This window comes from Papaver somniferum, chromosome 7, assembly GCF_003573695.1.
Source record: "Papaver somniferum cultivar HN1 chromosome 7, ASM357369v1, whole genome shotgun sequence".
In the NCBI taxonomy this organism is placed as follows: domain Eukaryota; kingdom Viridiplantae; phylum Streptophyta; class Magnoliopsida; order Ranunculales; family Papaveraceae; genus Papaver; species Papaver somniferum.
The window spans coordinates 32167668-32184223 of record NC_039364.1 but is presented as its reverse complement, the minus strand read 5'-3'; the positions used below and the strand labels follow the sequence as shown (position 1 = coordinate 32184223).

The window sequence follows — 16556 nt, the reverse complement described above, 5'->3', positions numbered from 1 at the left end:
ATGATAATCAAGCTCACGGATTTATATCTGTTTGATTTGCTGATTACATTAAGAAACAAAGATATAACTCTTGGATATATTTCTTGATTGAGCTCGCTTTATTAGTTGGTTCTCTCAGAATTATATTGGAGTTAGTCCATACAGATTGCCTAAACGAAATATTGGGTAAGGTTGTTAGACCCCCGCTTTTTCATTTACACCCTAAGAGTTACTGTAACCTAAGTGAAGACTTTTGATACCAATCTTCCCATAACAGAGAAGATTATTTGATTTTCGTTTAGATCAAATATCAAGGTGAGGAAATCTGTTTGCAATAAACAATGCTAGCAAACCTCACAAACCCGGAACTTACGACTCTCGAAGAACAGCCTATATTCTTAACCACCTTTCAAGAACAATCTTTAAAAGATCAATTTTCAAATATCTATCTTGAGGAATCACAAAGCCTGAGACGAAGAGAACTTTGCGATTATTATCTATCTTTCCTAGAAAATATTACGAAAACCTCGATAACAGAAAAGCAAGATCAGGATACACGAACTATCAAGATAAAGATAGTCGGATCTGGCTTCACAAATCCCTAAAGCAAAGTCTTTTAATAGCATACCTAATTATGTTTCTCAGAGGAAATCTAGGTCTATAAAGGACGATTCTAGAATCAACTAGGACACAAAGTGTCATGGATTGAATTTCCAGTTGAAAGAGCATCTCTATTTATAGATTTCAAAGACTATGAGTTGCTTACAATTCAAGTTAAGATAACTTGGGAATCAAGCAAACACTTTTATGTCTTGAAATAGAATAAAAGAATATACACTAGGAACATGCTCTGGAACCGTGTACAATGAATGTTCGGTTTGGAAAGTATGCTAAAGAACTAAAAGCAATTTGATGTTCATTTAAACACCTATGAATTTAATCATGATGCACACATATAAGTGTTTGAGTGATCAATGAAGTTTTAGAAGTGTATGAGAGAGTTCTAGCAATGCCAAACATATTTAAAAAATAAGTCTTTAAGCATCTACTAAAATCTACTGGGACAGTTGGCACAACAGTTCATGAACTGTTAAGCTTTTTCACGATTCAGGGTGCAACGGTTCGTGAACCGGGTTCACCAACCCTACAAGACTACTGAACTCAGTTGACCACGGTTCGTGAACCGGGTTAGTCAACTGCTAGCCTATAATACCAACTTTAATAAATCAGTTCATAACGATTCGTGAACTGTTCACATCTGAACTTGCGGTTTGCGAACTGATTCGCCAACCCTCCTGTATTTCTGAAACTCATAGATCCTTGGTTTGGAGCAGAAATATCAGATAATTCAATATCTCTCTCTTATGATGTTTGAAACATTCCTACGTGATAGAACCATTTGCATGGGCAATTTTTAATTGATCCACAAATTAATTCAAACAATAAATTGCTTAAAACTATTATTGCTAAGGATCGTTGAACATCTTTGCTAGAATCATATTTCGAGATTTTTGACAAGACAAGATTAACTAGAAACTTCTTCTTTGTAAATCTACTAGAAGTCATACGACATCGATTCAAAAATATAGAATGGTAAGATAGTGAGTGAAATAGAATGGTCCAGTCTTCACATACCTGATACAGAAGTTCTCCAAATGTCTTCGTCGATCTTTAGTCTTCAAGGATAATGTCTGATAGTCAACTACCAAATTCTAACGTAGTCTGAGACTTGACTTAGTAGACTAGAAATCAATATAGTTTTTATCATCTAACATTGACAACAAGCTTGAGATAGCAAAACTTGTGGGTTCAACAGAGTATTGCTCTAACATCAACTGTTCCGTTATTATCTCCTAAGTTCATCGGGTATGGAAGCGCTCGACTACCAGCATCTACTTATTCAAGCTACCTAGAAGTGCCTACGATCTCTAGGTATGACTTAATCAAGTGCTCTAAGTTTTATGAGATAAGATTGTTCCTAGTAATAAAATCAAGGGAAAAATATCGTTTGGTCCATTTTTAGGTGGACCCATGTCTGTTTAGTCCTTTGGGAAAACGCCTTTACTGTTTGGTCCATAATTATTTAAAAATATAAAACAGACAAAAGTACCCTTCCGTGTTAATTTTTACTTATTTTCTTGTAGATGTTCATTCGTCAAAATGAACTCCTGTTAATTTCTACTTATTTTTTCAGAAAACATATAAACCAGAGTTCATTCCAGAAATGAACTCCATATAAAAAGCTAAAAAACCAGAGTTCATTCCAGAAATGAACTCCATATAAAAAGCTAAAAAACCAGAGTTCATTCCAGAAATGAACTCCATATAAAAAGCTAAAAAAACAGAGTTCATTCCAGAAATGAACTCCATATAAAAAGCTAAAAAAACAGAGTTCATTCCAGAAATGAACTCCATATAAAAAGCTAAAAAACCAGAGTTCATTCCAGAAATGAACTCCATATATAAAGCTAATAAACAGAGTTCATTCCAGAAATGAACCCCATATAAAAGGCTAAAAAAACAGATTTCATTCCAAAAACGAACTCCATATAAAAACAGAGTTCATTCCAAAAATGAAGTTCATTTCAGTAATGAAGTTCATTCCATGAATGAAGTTCATCTTAAGCAGCAGCAACAACAACAACAAAACGCATAAATCTTCATCTTTAACAGCAGCAACAGATTTCTAGGGTTTGACGAGTTCATCTTCATCATCATCTCCAATCGCAGCAACATCAAGAAACCAAAAACCTAATTAAATCTTCAACAACAACAGATCTATCTTGAGTTCGTCTTCATCTTCATCATCATCACTAATCGCAGCAAAACATCAAGAAAAAAAAAAACCTAATTAAATCTTCAACAACAGCAGATCTATCTTTGACAGCAACAACAGTAGCAGAAGATGAGTTCGTCTTCATCGTCTTCATTATCATCACCAAACATCAAAAGCTTCGTCGTTCATCATCTTCTTCATGTGATTCATCGTCTTCATCATCATCTCTAATCGCAGCAACATTAACACCAAACATCAAAACGTCGTCTTCATCATTTAATCAACAACAACAGTTTATTTCTTCTTCATCTTCTTTACAGTAGCAGAAAAAAGAAAAAGAAAAAAATGTACAGAGAAGAGAAACTAGATCTGAAATAGAGAGGAGAGAGAAAATAAATCTGAGAATGAGATATTTTCTATTAATTTTTTGTATATATATATATATGGTCACCTTAGGACCAAACCATTATTTTCTAGGACCAAACCATTATTTTCTAGGACCAAACAATAATATAAGGGTATTTCTGCCACTACAAGATGACATTTACATCATCCATGACATCACCCTAGGACCAAACTATAGTTTTTAGGACCAAACTATAATTTATATTACCAAATAGAACCAAACAGACAATTGACTAGGTCAAATGGACTAGACTCTCTCTGATATATTATTTGTAGGATCAATTAGTATTTCCTACTAAAATCAAAGGCTTGAATTACCTACTATGTCAATTTCTACATATGGTACTTAACAAAATCCCATCATCAATACCCACATATTGCTACTTGTGTTTATATTCTCTAGACAATTACGGGTCGAAGAAAATCAAAACTAGCAATAGAATTATGAATGAACGATTCAATTTCGAACTTAAAAAAATAACACATAATTCATAAGCATTATGTTGTTCATTTAAAGCATAATCAGGCCAACAACACTTATTTCTCTTCCTCTCTCTCTACATGTCAAATTTGTTCAAAACAACGACCCAGACATCTATTTTCTTGCACAAATTCTCTCCCAAACCATACATATGAACCGTCATTCCTTGTATTCCTTAATTTCTTTGAACCCCGTTCTTTAATTATGCGCAAATACACCTACCGGCCATGGTTACATCGACTACGATAAATTGAAAAGGAGCATTGGTCTTCATCTGTAGCATTAGTTTCTATTGAGACCTAATTTTTCCCCCATCTTGAACGCACATGTGTGACTCCCTTAAAGTGAAGTCCGCTGACAAATGAGATTCATTCCCTTTACCGAGCTGCTTCTACTGTTAAGCCCATGACAAAGTATCATATGACCGCCCACCCATTACTGCCATCACATAAGTTCCATTTTGGTATAACCAAATTGAAATTATTGTGGAAACATGTCTCGGTCATTACTCGGCAAATTAATAATTTTCCTGACATCAAATATTTAAGAGAACAAATTCTCTTTAGCTAAAGTAGTTCTTCCATTTCATTGGTAATTTAACCAATTTATTGGCACGAGCTTTAAGCTTGGGCACCGGTACGACTCGTTTCAACGCATTTTCTGTCTTTTTTACAACTTCAGGCCATTGTATTCATAAAAATATAAAAAAATGCGTAATATATAATATTTTAAGAAAACTAATAAGAGAAGTGCAAAAAATCATTATTAAATCGGGTGTTTTAGACACCCCATCAAGCAATACACCCACTGGCTAGAGTTAGCTAGAGAAGAAATAAAAATGATTAAAAAATGAATTGGAAGCAAAAGCACCAATCTGGGAATTGAACCCGGGTCTGTTGTTCACCCAATTGGGAATTGAACCCGGGTCTGTTGTTCTGTTGTATTGTAGCAGGGTATAAATTCCACCATTACAGGAAAAAAAGAAGAGACATCGAAGAATTCTCTGGAAACCGACTTGGTGACCTAAATATCCCTTTCAAAAACCCTATCGTCTTTACGATATTGAGACAGACTTTGCCTTCTGGTAACAAAAAAATCCACTCCACAGCAGAGATGGAGAAGAAGAAGTTCAACATGAAGCAATTTTGGGGAGTAGAAGGTACTGAAAACCCTAATAATCATCTTCTTTCTAGTGATAAATCTATGGAAATGATTAATGATAAGTTTCAACAAGTTTCTGTTAACACAATTAGTAATGAAAGAAACCCTACTAGTGATAATCATATATTATGTGATATACTAAGCAGACTTCCTGTTAAATCACTGATGAGGTTCAAATCTGTTTCTAAACATTGGAAATCTTTGATTGAAGTAGATTCGTACTTTCATGATTTACATTACAAACGTTCGAAATCTGGTTTATGTGGTCAAAGATTAGTTCTCTTCATCAGTTCTACAGAACCTGATTTCAATAACCCTTTGTTCCCATATAAAAAGCCTGACAACCATGCTATTAAATTTTCAATTCGTTTGCCTGGTAGTAGACAATTCGATGTTAAGAAATTGGTGTTGGATCGTAGTCCTTATGGAATACCGAAACAAGCAGTGAATGGTTTGGTTTGTATTACCTCCAGGGGTGAGGCATTTTTCATATATAATCCTAGTACTGGAGAAAGATCACCTTGGATTGAAACTACCACGGTTTCGGAAGTGAATGCAGGAGATAGAAAACGACAAGTTAGATGCATTGGGTTTGGGTTTAATCCAAAAACTAATGAACACAAAGTGATTTGCATTTCAAGTACTCAGAAATTGAAGAAAAGGGGAGAGATTAATTGGGATTTCAGCTATAAAGATGAAGAAATTGAAGATCAAGTTTGTGAAGTCTTGGTTGTTGGTGAGAATACATGGAGAAGGATCGATGAAGTTCCATCCTATAATATGAGAACAAAGGATTGTTATGGGGGTGGTATGACATTTAACTGGGATAATAATTCGGTTTATGTGAATGGTTCCTTGTATTGGCGGTTCAGGTATACCCGAAAAGGGGAAGTGGTTGTGGGATTCGATTTTGGAAGTGAGAAATTCAGAGTTATTCCAATCCCTGACTCTGCCATTGACCCTCGTGTTTATAAATTTTCACAAACTGTTGAGTTAATGGAGGTTGATGGACATATAGCTGTACTAAAATGGATATCAGAGTATCACATTGCGCTGTGGATACTTCATGAAGATGGTGATAGCATTAAGTGGATTGAAGAGAAGATAGACTTCCCTTTTATGTGGAATGCAAAACCAGATCTTTCTATTGAAGCTCTTCCAGGGACAAATTTGATCATCCTGAAACCGGAATATGAGTGCGAGACAGACAGTTTTTATTATTATGACCGAAGCACAAAGAAGTTCACTTTGTCTTCAATCCCACCTGAATATCACTTTGAGTTGAGACAGATTACATCTTTAGTGGAAAGCCTTGCACCTGTCCGTGCAGCGCGTTGCAGCACATTCTGAATGAATGCACCAGTTTCTGAATGAAAGAAGACGTCAAGAGTAGTGTAACTTGTTTCTTTTGGCGTATTAGAAGTTGCAATCTTCGTGTGTTATATTTTTCTTTAGATGCTCAGTTTGTGTTGCTCATGTGACATAGCGCTTATACTCTTAGGCAAGTTTCTGACTGTTGGTTTGAGTACTAAGCTATTGTCTACTTTTATTAATGAGCTTTTGTTAGACTTCTACTTCGATTAAAAAGGTTCATGTTTTTATCTTCTTTTGTTTTTCTAATTGCTCAGTTACACGTTAGAAGAGACGAGAAGATATGGACTGTAAAGAAAAGAGACATAGAAATGGGATGGAAAACGTACCTACTTTCCATCTCCTTAGAAATCTATCTATTCACTACAATTTATAAGCCATTATTCCTCCCTTCTTTGTCAGAACCAGAAAGTGACTTTAGTTTAAATCTGAAGTGAAGAATGAGTAGTCCCACATAAGCGAACTATTATTTCGCCTTTTACTAAAGAATACCGTGTGCTTGCCTTTTAGTAAAAAAAATTCGGCTTCAGGGATTGTCTTGCCTCTGCTAAGCTTCTGTTAACATCAAATGCCAATTTCACCCGTCTTACATCCAAAAGGCAGTTGTTTCTCTTTTTATTGAGCAACCAAAATCACATGGAGTAACAAAGTTCCATGTAAATTGCTTCCTGTCACAATTATATCTTTCCTGACCATGGCTCCGGGTACTGCTCAAGGAAAAAGTGCTTGGAGTTGGACCCATTGATTTAGCAACTCGTTCCTGCCCAAACTGCAATTTCTTTCAAAGCATCTTTGCGCTTGGAGCAATGACGCAGCTAATGAGGTAATAACTGACAAGGCCTTAGGTCTTAGGTCCCCCAGGGCCGTCGAGAATTTCTGGAAGGTTTTCCTCTAATCAAGGGTAAAACTCTTGGAGGAGAAAACAAAAGAAAATTCAGCACTTTAACGATACACGATCACATCAGACTACTAACATTGGCACAGGCTAAAATATCAGCAACAACATCACAGACTCAATACAGTATCTGAATATCTGATAAGATTCACAGTGAGTTAGAAGTTACCATCACAGTGGCTCAATAACATGTACAACAGACAACAGCTTCAAAAGAATGTTATTACAACAGCTTCAAAGAATGTTTAAATGAGAAGCTTGAAAGAAACATCAAGACTAACAAAGACATCAATTAGTTAGTCTTTCTGGCAACATTACTTTTTAAGGGATTCTGCAAGTTTTTTTGAGATACAATAAGCAGTAGACTGAATAGTAATCATAAGGTTAACTCCAACAGCAGTTGGCAAAACACTTGCATCACATATAAATAGGCCTTCTGCTTCCCAGCTCTCGCCATTTTCATCAACTCCCCCTTCTTTCTCAGTAACAGCCATCCTACAACTACCCATTTGATGGGCAGAACAATACATATTCCAATGTTCCCCTTTAGAACCAGGACCTCCTGGTACAGTTACTGTATCTAAAAACTCTTCCAGTTCCTTTTCCTTTATCCCTTCACATTTAAGTCTTTGCCCATCGCTTCGATGTGTTCCAACCTCAACTGCTCCTGCACTTATCAAAATCCTTAACGCCCTTCTTATACCACTTCTCAGGTTCTCTTTGTCTAACCTATTTAGTCTGTAAGTTATTCTTCCTTCAGATTTCACTTCTCCTGATCCTCTATCTCTTACTAATGCAAATAAATGAGCTGTTCTTCCATACTTAACAAGCCTTTGTTTCATATCAATTCCTGAAACCCAAGGGACTAATGAAGCAAAAGAACCTGGTCCCATTGAAGGAGTTTCTATAATGGTCTGAAAATCATCAGAAACAACTTTGTGTAGCGATGTGACTATTCCTCCTTCGTATGATTTTCCGTTCAAGTCATCTACTGATTGCGGGAAGTATCCCCATACCATAAGAACAGGATGAAGATGAAGATTTTTACCAATATTTGGGTTCTCTAATCCACTTGATATCATCAATGGAGGTGTTAATAAAGACCCGCATGCTGAAATTGTAACTTTAGCATGAATTTGAAGTCTTTTTGAGATGTTTTTGTTCATAGTTTCTGCCAGGACTCCAATGCATTTCTTCTTTTTAGCAGTATGAACTGTAGAATTGTTTGTTCCCAATATGAACTTCTGAGCTTTACATCCAGTTATGATTACTGCACCATTTTCCACAGCATCAACTAACCAAGTGGAATCAGTTCCCTTTTTATCTCCTGTCTTACAACCATAACAACAAGAACCACAATAATGATTCTCCGAGTTATTCCTTGGTACAGTTTCAACTTTTAGCGCAAGATTCTCACACCCTTTTCTCAATACTTGATTCTGAAACCCTTCCACTTTACAATTTTCTGTTAGTATGCACACAGTATCCATGGCAGTGAGATAGTCGGAACTACCAAAAAGTGGAATTTTATGGTCCACAGACCATTCTTCAAGTACAGAACTTGGAGTTCTGATGCATGCCGACCAGTTCACTGCTGAGCCACCACCAACTGTTGATCCTGAAAATGTCATAACCTTAGCATCTAAAGTTGACAAGATTCCTCCTGATTCATATAGTTGATCCAAAGAAGGACCTTCAAGAGATGAATAATCTTCGGGTACAAAGTAGTTCCCTTTTTCAAGAACCAGCACCTTTTGGCCAGATTTTGCTAAAACTGCAGCCGCAACTCCTCCACCGCAACCAGAACCAACAATTACAACATCACATTCAGTCTTGTAGAGATTTTGTTTTTCATCTTCTGTTACTTTCAAGCCTTTTTGAGTTAGAGACTGAATAAGGGTATCATCAGTCTCATTTGAAGTTTCTATCATTCCTCTGTCAAGAGGCCTTTTTTTCTTGCAAGTTTCAGATAGATTCTCACTGTTTTCCACCTTATAACCAATAACTTCCCATGCCGGGTTCTTCAAATTCTCATCAATCTGCAAGAGAGATAGAGAGAAAGTGTTATAAATTTATCGCGGAATCATATCTTCCAACAACGACTCATACAAAAGTGAGTGGAGATGAAAGCTAAACAGACAAACGATACAAATCATAGTTGATTACAATGACATGGAATATGATTCTAGTGACTACGTCTTCCCACCTAATCCGAACAAAACAAAGGACATTGAACTCATTGATCACCTTAAGGGAGTTGCCAGTCAAAAATAGATCATCTACATAGACTGCAATCACAAGAAGCGTTCCCTTTTCTTCTCTTCTGTATACTGATGTTTCTTTAGAGCACTTAACAAATATGATTTCTCTTAAGATTTGATCTAACTTTGTATTCCAGGCTCGAGGAGCTTGTCTTAGACCATATAGAGCTTTTGATAACTTATAAACCTTATGCTCTTGTCCTTTTACTTCAAAACCTTCTGGTTGTTCAACATACACATCTTCTCGCAATTCACCATGTAAGAATGCTGTCTTAACGTCTAAGTGGTGAATTTCCCATGAGTTTGATGCAACTTCTGCTATCAAGAGACGAATTGTCTCTAGTCTAGCAACTGGTGCGAAAACTTCATCAAAGTCTATGCCTGATTCTTGAACGTATCCCTTAGCTACAAGTCTTGTCTTATATTTGTTAATAGTTCCATCAGCATTTCTTTTAACCTTGAAGATCCACTTAAGACCAATCACTTTTATCCACCTGGCTTATCAACTAGAAACCAAGTCTTGTTTCTGTTGATTGAAATTATTTCTTCTCTACATGCTTGTGTCCATTTAGTCGAGACCTTTGCTTCCTGAAAATTCCTTGGTTCATCATTAACAGAAATTAGCATAATCTCACATTCTTCTGCAGCTTGAAGAACATAATCCTCCAGATACTGTGGCTTTTGTATCTGTCTTGTTGATTTTCGCAGTGAAATGGGTTGAGTTATTTCATCGATCTATTCTTCTTCTTCTTCTTCTTCTTCGTTATTCTCAGTGTTTTCATTATTCTCTTCTTCTTCTTGATTAACATCATTGTTTCCATTGGTATTGATGATTATGGGTCCTTCGCCTTCATCAATTACTTGACCCCATCTCATGTGAAACATTCCTGGATCCCTTCTTGGTCCATCATTAGTTTCTTTCCAGTTCCAGTTTGCTTTTTCATCGAATACCACATCTCGACTCACTATTACTCTTTTCGTTATTGGATTGAATAATCTGTAAGCTTTGGATCCAGGATCAATTCCTAGATGCACAAGAGTCTGAGATCGATCATCCAGTTTCTTAAGAGTTGCAGAATCAACTTTTGTGTATGCTTTGCAACCAAACACTCTTAAATGATCTATGTTTGGTTTTCTCTTTCGCAAACTTTCATATGGAGTCATGTCTTTCAGAGCTTTCGTAGGTATCCTGTTTATTAGGTATGTGGAGTGTCGTACAGCTTCTCCCCATAGATAATTAGGTACCTGCATAGCCTTTAAAGAACTTCTTGTCATCTCCATTAGAGTCATGTTTCTCTTCTCCACCACTCCGTTTTGTTGTGGTGTATATGGTGTTGTGAGTTGCCTTTTGATTCCATTTGACTCACAGAACTTGTTGAACTCTAAGGAAGTGAACTCTCCTCCTCTATCAGTTCTAAGCATTTTGACCTCCTCTTTTAACTCCTTTTCTATCAGATTTCTGAAAGCTTTGAATCTGTCAAATGCTTCACTCTTTTCTTTCATAAGAATAGACCACATATATCTTGAGAAGTCATCTATAATAACAAATATGTATTTGTTATTTGCAAGGGTTTGTGGTGTAATAGGACCACATAAATCAGCATGAAGAAGCTCTAATGGCTTTGAGGCTCTGAATGTTGTTGCTTTTGGGAAACCTTGACGAGTTTGTTTCCCAACTAAACATGATTCACAGAATTTTGCGTCATCATTTATCTGTGGTAGTCCTCGAACCATCTTGTTCTGAGACATTGCCTTTAAAGTTCTAAAGCTTATGTGTCCTAACCTTGCGTGCCACTTCCATGTCTGATCTTCCAGTCTCATATTCATACATAATGGCCTTCCAATCATGAGACTTATCTTGTAGAGTCTATTCTGTGAGCGTGAGACTCTAACTAAAAGTCTTCCACTTGGGTCATGAACTGTTAGATAATCTTGTCGCATTCTAACATCACATCCAACTTCTGTAGCTTGTCCTAAACTTAGAATGTTGCTTTGTAAGTTTGGGATGAAGTAGATGTTTGTGACAAGCTTCTGTTCTCCGGTCTTGCTTTGAAATAGAATTGATCCTTTCCCTTCAATTTCTACAGAAGATCCATCCCCAAACTTCACTTGTCCTTTGATTTTCTCATTGAGTTAAGAAAAGTAGTGTCTCTTACCAGTCATATGATTGTTGGATCCATTATCTAAATACCAGATTCCTTCTTCTCCATCCTTTGATTCGTAGTTCTTTGGTATTAGTTTCCCTTCGTTTAAGAATACAACTTCGTGCATGAAAAGAGCTGTATTTGCTTCCCTTGTTTCATTCTTGTTTGTTTCTTCTATCTTTTGTATTCTTTCAGGGCATACAGAGGAGAAGTGTCCTGGTTTATCACATCTGTAATAAATAATGTTTGATCTATCCTTTTTTTCTTTCCCTTGGTTTTGATCATTCTGACTTGTTGTTCTATCTTGTGAGTTAAACCTTCCTCCCCTTCCTCGGCCTCTGTTTACTCTACCACCTCTTCCACGACCTCTTCCTCTTGTCGCAATGTTTTGTTGGTAAGAGTTTGTGTACAAGAGTTTTCCTTGAGTTTCTCCATTGTTTTCTTCATCAAGGATTCTCTCTTCATATGCTTTCAATCTTCCAATTATATCTTCGTAGCTAGTCTTCTTTAAATCTAAGACTTGTTTGAGAGAAGCTATGATATGAATATACTTGGATCTTGGTAAACTATTGAGAAAATTCTTTACCAGTTTATCTTCATCAATGGATTGTCCAAATGACGCATCTTTTGAGGCTATCTCTGATAGCTTTCCTGCAAAGCTATCAATAGTATCAGTTTCTTTCATCTTCATTCTTTCAAATTCAGACATTAAGGTTTGCAGACGGGCTTCTTTAACTCGATCAGCTCCGAGATTACGTGCCTTTATTGCATCCCAAATTTTCTTTGAAGTTTCCTGTTCACCAACTTGTAGAACAAGACATTCTGGTATTGCTTGAAAGAGTAATCCAATGGAAACATTGTTTTTTTCTGGGTCCAATGTACCAGGATCAATTGTTTCCCAAAATTTGTAGATTTTCATCAATACCTTCATTCTCATGGCCCATACTGTGTAGTTTGTGGCGTTGAGGATTGGAACTTGTATTGATGGTGGCGTGAACTGTTTTGCACCCACAATGGTGGTTTCGTTTTCCATGGCTCAGAAACAAGCTCTGATACCAATTAATGGCAACTGCAAGATGAAACTTAGCTTATATAAAGACAACTCTCTTTATTGATGTTTAGAAAATATCTCAAAACTAAACACAAGCTCTAATATTGCTCATATGATCAACCACAACTTTGGTGATCATATATATATAGAACTATGAATTCCTTTTCCTAGTCCTATTACCTTATTACATGTCTTTCCTTTTCTTAGAACTTAGCTAGCTCCTAATTCTTAGAACTTCATGTATTTCCTATTCTTATCCTAACCAACTTGTTAGTGATTTCTATATTGAAGATTAACCAACAAACCCACATAGCAGTAGAGTTCCCAATCTAGTTGAGAGTAATTTTAAAGCTAATCTCACTATAAAAATTTCTTCTTTTAAACCCCTCTTTAACAACAGTTCTGCTACCTCATCAGCTATTGGATGTTGAGAAGCTGATGAAAGATAAAAGGATTGAAGAATCTCTGGATCTCCCTTAATGGAATTTTCACTGAGAGTAGTTGACTTTGGTGGGATATAAGGAATAAACGTCTCACATATAAAATTTAGTGTTTAAATATTAGATGAAGAAAACCCATGGCTATATCTATAATTCTTGTTTTTATTTCCTCTTCCCAATAGTGGATGATGATTTTTTCTTGTTTGGGTTTGTTTCTGTATATTTTACTTGTTTTAGCTGGATATCTTTCAGCTTTTGGGGAGTGTATCGTTTATATAGAGGTTGCACAAATTGAAGAGTTGGAGTTGGGTGGGACTCGTGAGTGAAAGAGATGCGAGGCTCTCAAATCAGCATGAGATTTCTGTGGTTGTTTGTGTTTTTACGTTTTTCCGGTGACTACTACTACTAGAAAGATGAATTTGGTTAGGATTGGAAAGTCTCTTTAGAATCTAATGCTAATAATTATTATGTCTTGTACAAGTTGTCAATATATGCCTTTAAAGACTACTGTCTAATTATTGGTGAAGTGTCCATATCAGTAGATGGGACTTGAAGTTATGTCTTAGTGGTCGTAACTTGGTCCAACTGTCCAAGTAGCTCAGAAGGTAAAACGGGAGTAAAGCAGTGAAATTGAAAGAATTACTGGTTTAGAGGAGGGAAAAGATAGCGGTTTTGAATATAAATCTGCTTCTAATTTCTGCTTCTCCAGAAGTCAAAGTCAGAAGCAGAAGTCTGACAGCAAACTGACTTCTGATTTTTTGACTTCCAGATGTTGAAAAGCTACTTCTGGCGTTCTATCTAAACGGGCTATCTACAGTATAGTGCTTGCATCAGCTCTTGGGGTTGTTGTGGTGTGTTGTAGGTTGTTTTTTTTTTTTTTTTTTTGAGGAATTGCTTTAGACGTGTTTATAGTTTGTTTGGATACCAGAAAAAGAAGTGTTTCTGATAACTTCCGGAAGTTACTTATGAGAAGTTGAAAAGTAAATAAATTAGCTTGGCAACTGCCTAGATTATAGTTAAAAAGTCAATAAATAAGTTTGGCAAATTAATATTTTCCAATTATTTCTTCAATTAAGAAAAAGAGAGAGAATAGTGCGAATTCTCTACATCCCACTTGGAAGGATCTCATCTCAAAATTATCATTGTTATTGTAATATTTATATTGGTATTGAAAATTGTTAATTTTGTACAAAACATGCAGTTTCATGTGGAATTATTTTTTGTTAATAATGGATTCTTACCGTTAAAAAGAGATTTTACACATGCAGACGGCATGCAGGGGCATGCATGTGTAAATATCATGTCGGTAAGAATCCATTTCGCTACGTCGTTTTTGAGATTCACTAGAAAGAAGATGGTTATTAGAGGTTTTCAGTACCTTTTACCATCCAAACTTGCTTTGTTCTTCTACCGTGGATTTTTTGATATCAAAAGCATGTCCAACACTAGAGATCATAAGGTATTTAAAAGGAAAATTTAAGACACAAAGTTTGGTTTCCGGCGTAAATCTTGAGATTAACGGCACACTATGATATTCTGAGACTATAGCCAGGACTTAAGTAAGCATATGAGGTGCGTCAGGACATTGCAGTAGTTTAGCTTTAAGAATTGGTAGTGGTGTGCCAGGCCCTTGTAGTAGTGCAACGTAGGGGCGACGCGGTGAGAAACCCAGCAGCAAGCTACTGTGATGGGGAATTCCTCTATGAAAAAATAATTTAATACCGTGTGAACTGATGGCTCACATATCAGATATCAAATTGATAAGAATAGATACTACACTTGATCTTAGCCAAAAGGCCGAGAAATATATGCTTATTCTCATTTCTAAGTTCTCCTTTTATGGCGTCTATTTTCAATTTCTCATCTATGAGTAGTCTATGTAGGTTCACTGCTTTAGACAAAGTTGAGTTTACTTGGGACATCAACCCTGTTTCTTATTGACATCTTAGTTCAATAAGCTTTTATGTTGTTTTGACTATAAAATTAATTGCGCCAGGGATTAGTAGTCTGATAAGTGATGCTACCAGAAATATTAGTTAATTGATGTTTATCTATTTTTGTTAGTCTTAGTGTTTATTGCAAGCTTCCCATTTTAATAAACATTCTTCAAAGCAGTTTTTCTCCAATAAAAGCAACTACTTGGCAGTTCGTATGTAACTTAGACCGAGGAAAGACCTTTGGCTTGAGCAGTTTAATGTAAAGGTAGACTTTTTTTTTCAATAAATAAACCAGGTTCAGCCCTGGAAATACCTTCCATAGTTTGTGACAAATTCATCCAGCAGGATAGTTACCAAAAGAGAGTTAATGAGTGACTCTTTCCATTGTGGCTGAAGTTTATGATCACAACAAAAAACAACCAACCTTCGTGCTATGAAATTTTCATTCTCAGGGACCAGACTAAGTTCCTTGAGACTCCTACTACATAAAATAAAATTTTTGTTTCTGCCTGTATGCAGCTTTCCAAAGTTTTTCTTGGCTTCTCCTAGGTGAATCTTAAGTATTTTATGGTATTAAGTCCTTGTATAGGAAGAGAACCACATGAAGAGAAAATGAAATAACTTGGAAACTAGAAAATAATGGGAAATTCAGTATTAAGTCTTTGTATATGAAGATAATGCTAAGGGGTCAACCAGAGGATATACAAAGGAAATAATTCTGGAGTAAGGTCTGGAGAATGAACACAATTCCGAGAGTGAAGACATTTGTCTGGAAGTGTTTCCACTCCATACTGCCTTTGAACGAGAGAATTGCTAGGGTTTTACCGTATATCAACAAGATCTTCCCACTGCGTGGGAAGCACGATGAAACTCTTACACATATATTCATGAGTTGCGATTTCACAATCAATGTCATGAGTCATATGGGAATTAGACTCACTGTCTATACTAATAACCAAACTAACTTCCACTGCTGGATGAAGGATTGGTTCAATAGAGGTAGAATGGACAGATTAGGATCCACTGAATGGGGTGACTTCCTAGCAATTACTTGTTGGGAAAGCTAGAAGAACAAATGTGATTTAGTGTTCAGAAAAATTAAGCTTAACCCTAAGAGAAGAGGTATGAGTATTGACAATATGGTAAATCATAGCAGAAGGATTAGAGAAGTAGAAACCTGAATTCTGAGGTCCAAATAATAGCCAATTCTAAACCCATAGTCATCAACATATTAGCTGTTAAGATTAGCATAGCCTTGAGTATCAGTAATAATAACTTGGAAGGAGGAATATCCCTAATTTTACCGGATCATGCATGAAAAGTTTCTGAAGCAAGATGCCAGTACCATGAAGCAGGTGCATAAGAAGATCTAGAAGATGAAGCAGCTTCCATGAAAATCCAATGGGCTCACCAACTAAACCACTCATAGGTAGAAGTTTAAGGAGACAATGGGAAAGTCCTTGAAGCAGTTTAAACGTAAAGGTAGACAAGACGGTTGATTATGACAGTAAAAGTATATTAGACTTACTTTTCCTTGTTGCCGAGTGTGTCTCAATTCGATAAAAAAAGGGATGATATTCTCGAATAAAAAATGCTTGTACATATACCAAGTATGGATACAAAAATTGGGAGAGAACCTTATAAAATGGAGAGTA

General features: G+C 36.1%; 1 protein-coding gene, 1 non-coding gene and 1 pseudogene across 2 annotated transcripts; 1 reads left to right on the top strand and 2 right to left on the bottom strand.

Annotated features, from left to right (window-relative positions):
• The first annotated feature begins 4647 nt into the window (after positions 1–4647).
• Positions 4648–6403, top strand: LOC113296890 (F-box/kelch-repeat protein At3g06240-like). The gene has a single exon (XM_026545249.1). The coding sequence runs from the start codon at positions 4755–4757 to the stop codon at positions 6150–6152; it is 1398 nt and encodes a 465-aa protein (XP_026401034.1). The 5' UTR covers positions 4648–4754; the 3' UTR covers positions 6153–6403.
• Positions 6404–7375: 972 nt separating this feature from the next.
• LOC113294491 lies at positions 7376–16328 on the bottom strand (annotated as a pseudogene).
• LOC113300938 lies at positions 14577–14774 on the bottom strand. The gene has a single exon (XR_003336025.1). It is a non-coding gene; the product is annotated as a U2 spliceosomal RNA (small nuclear RNA).
• Positions 16329–16556: the final 228 nt, after the last annotated feature.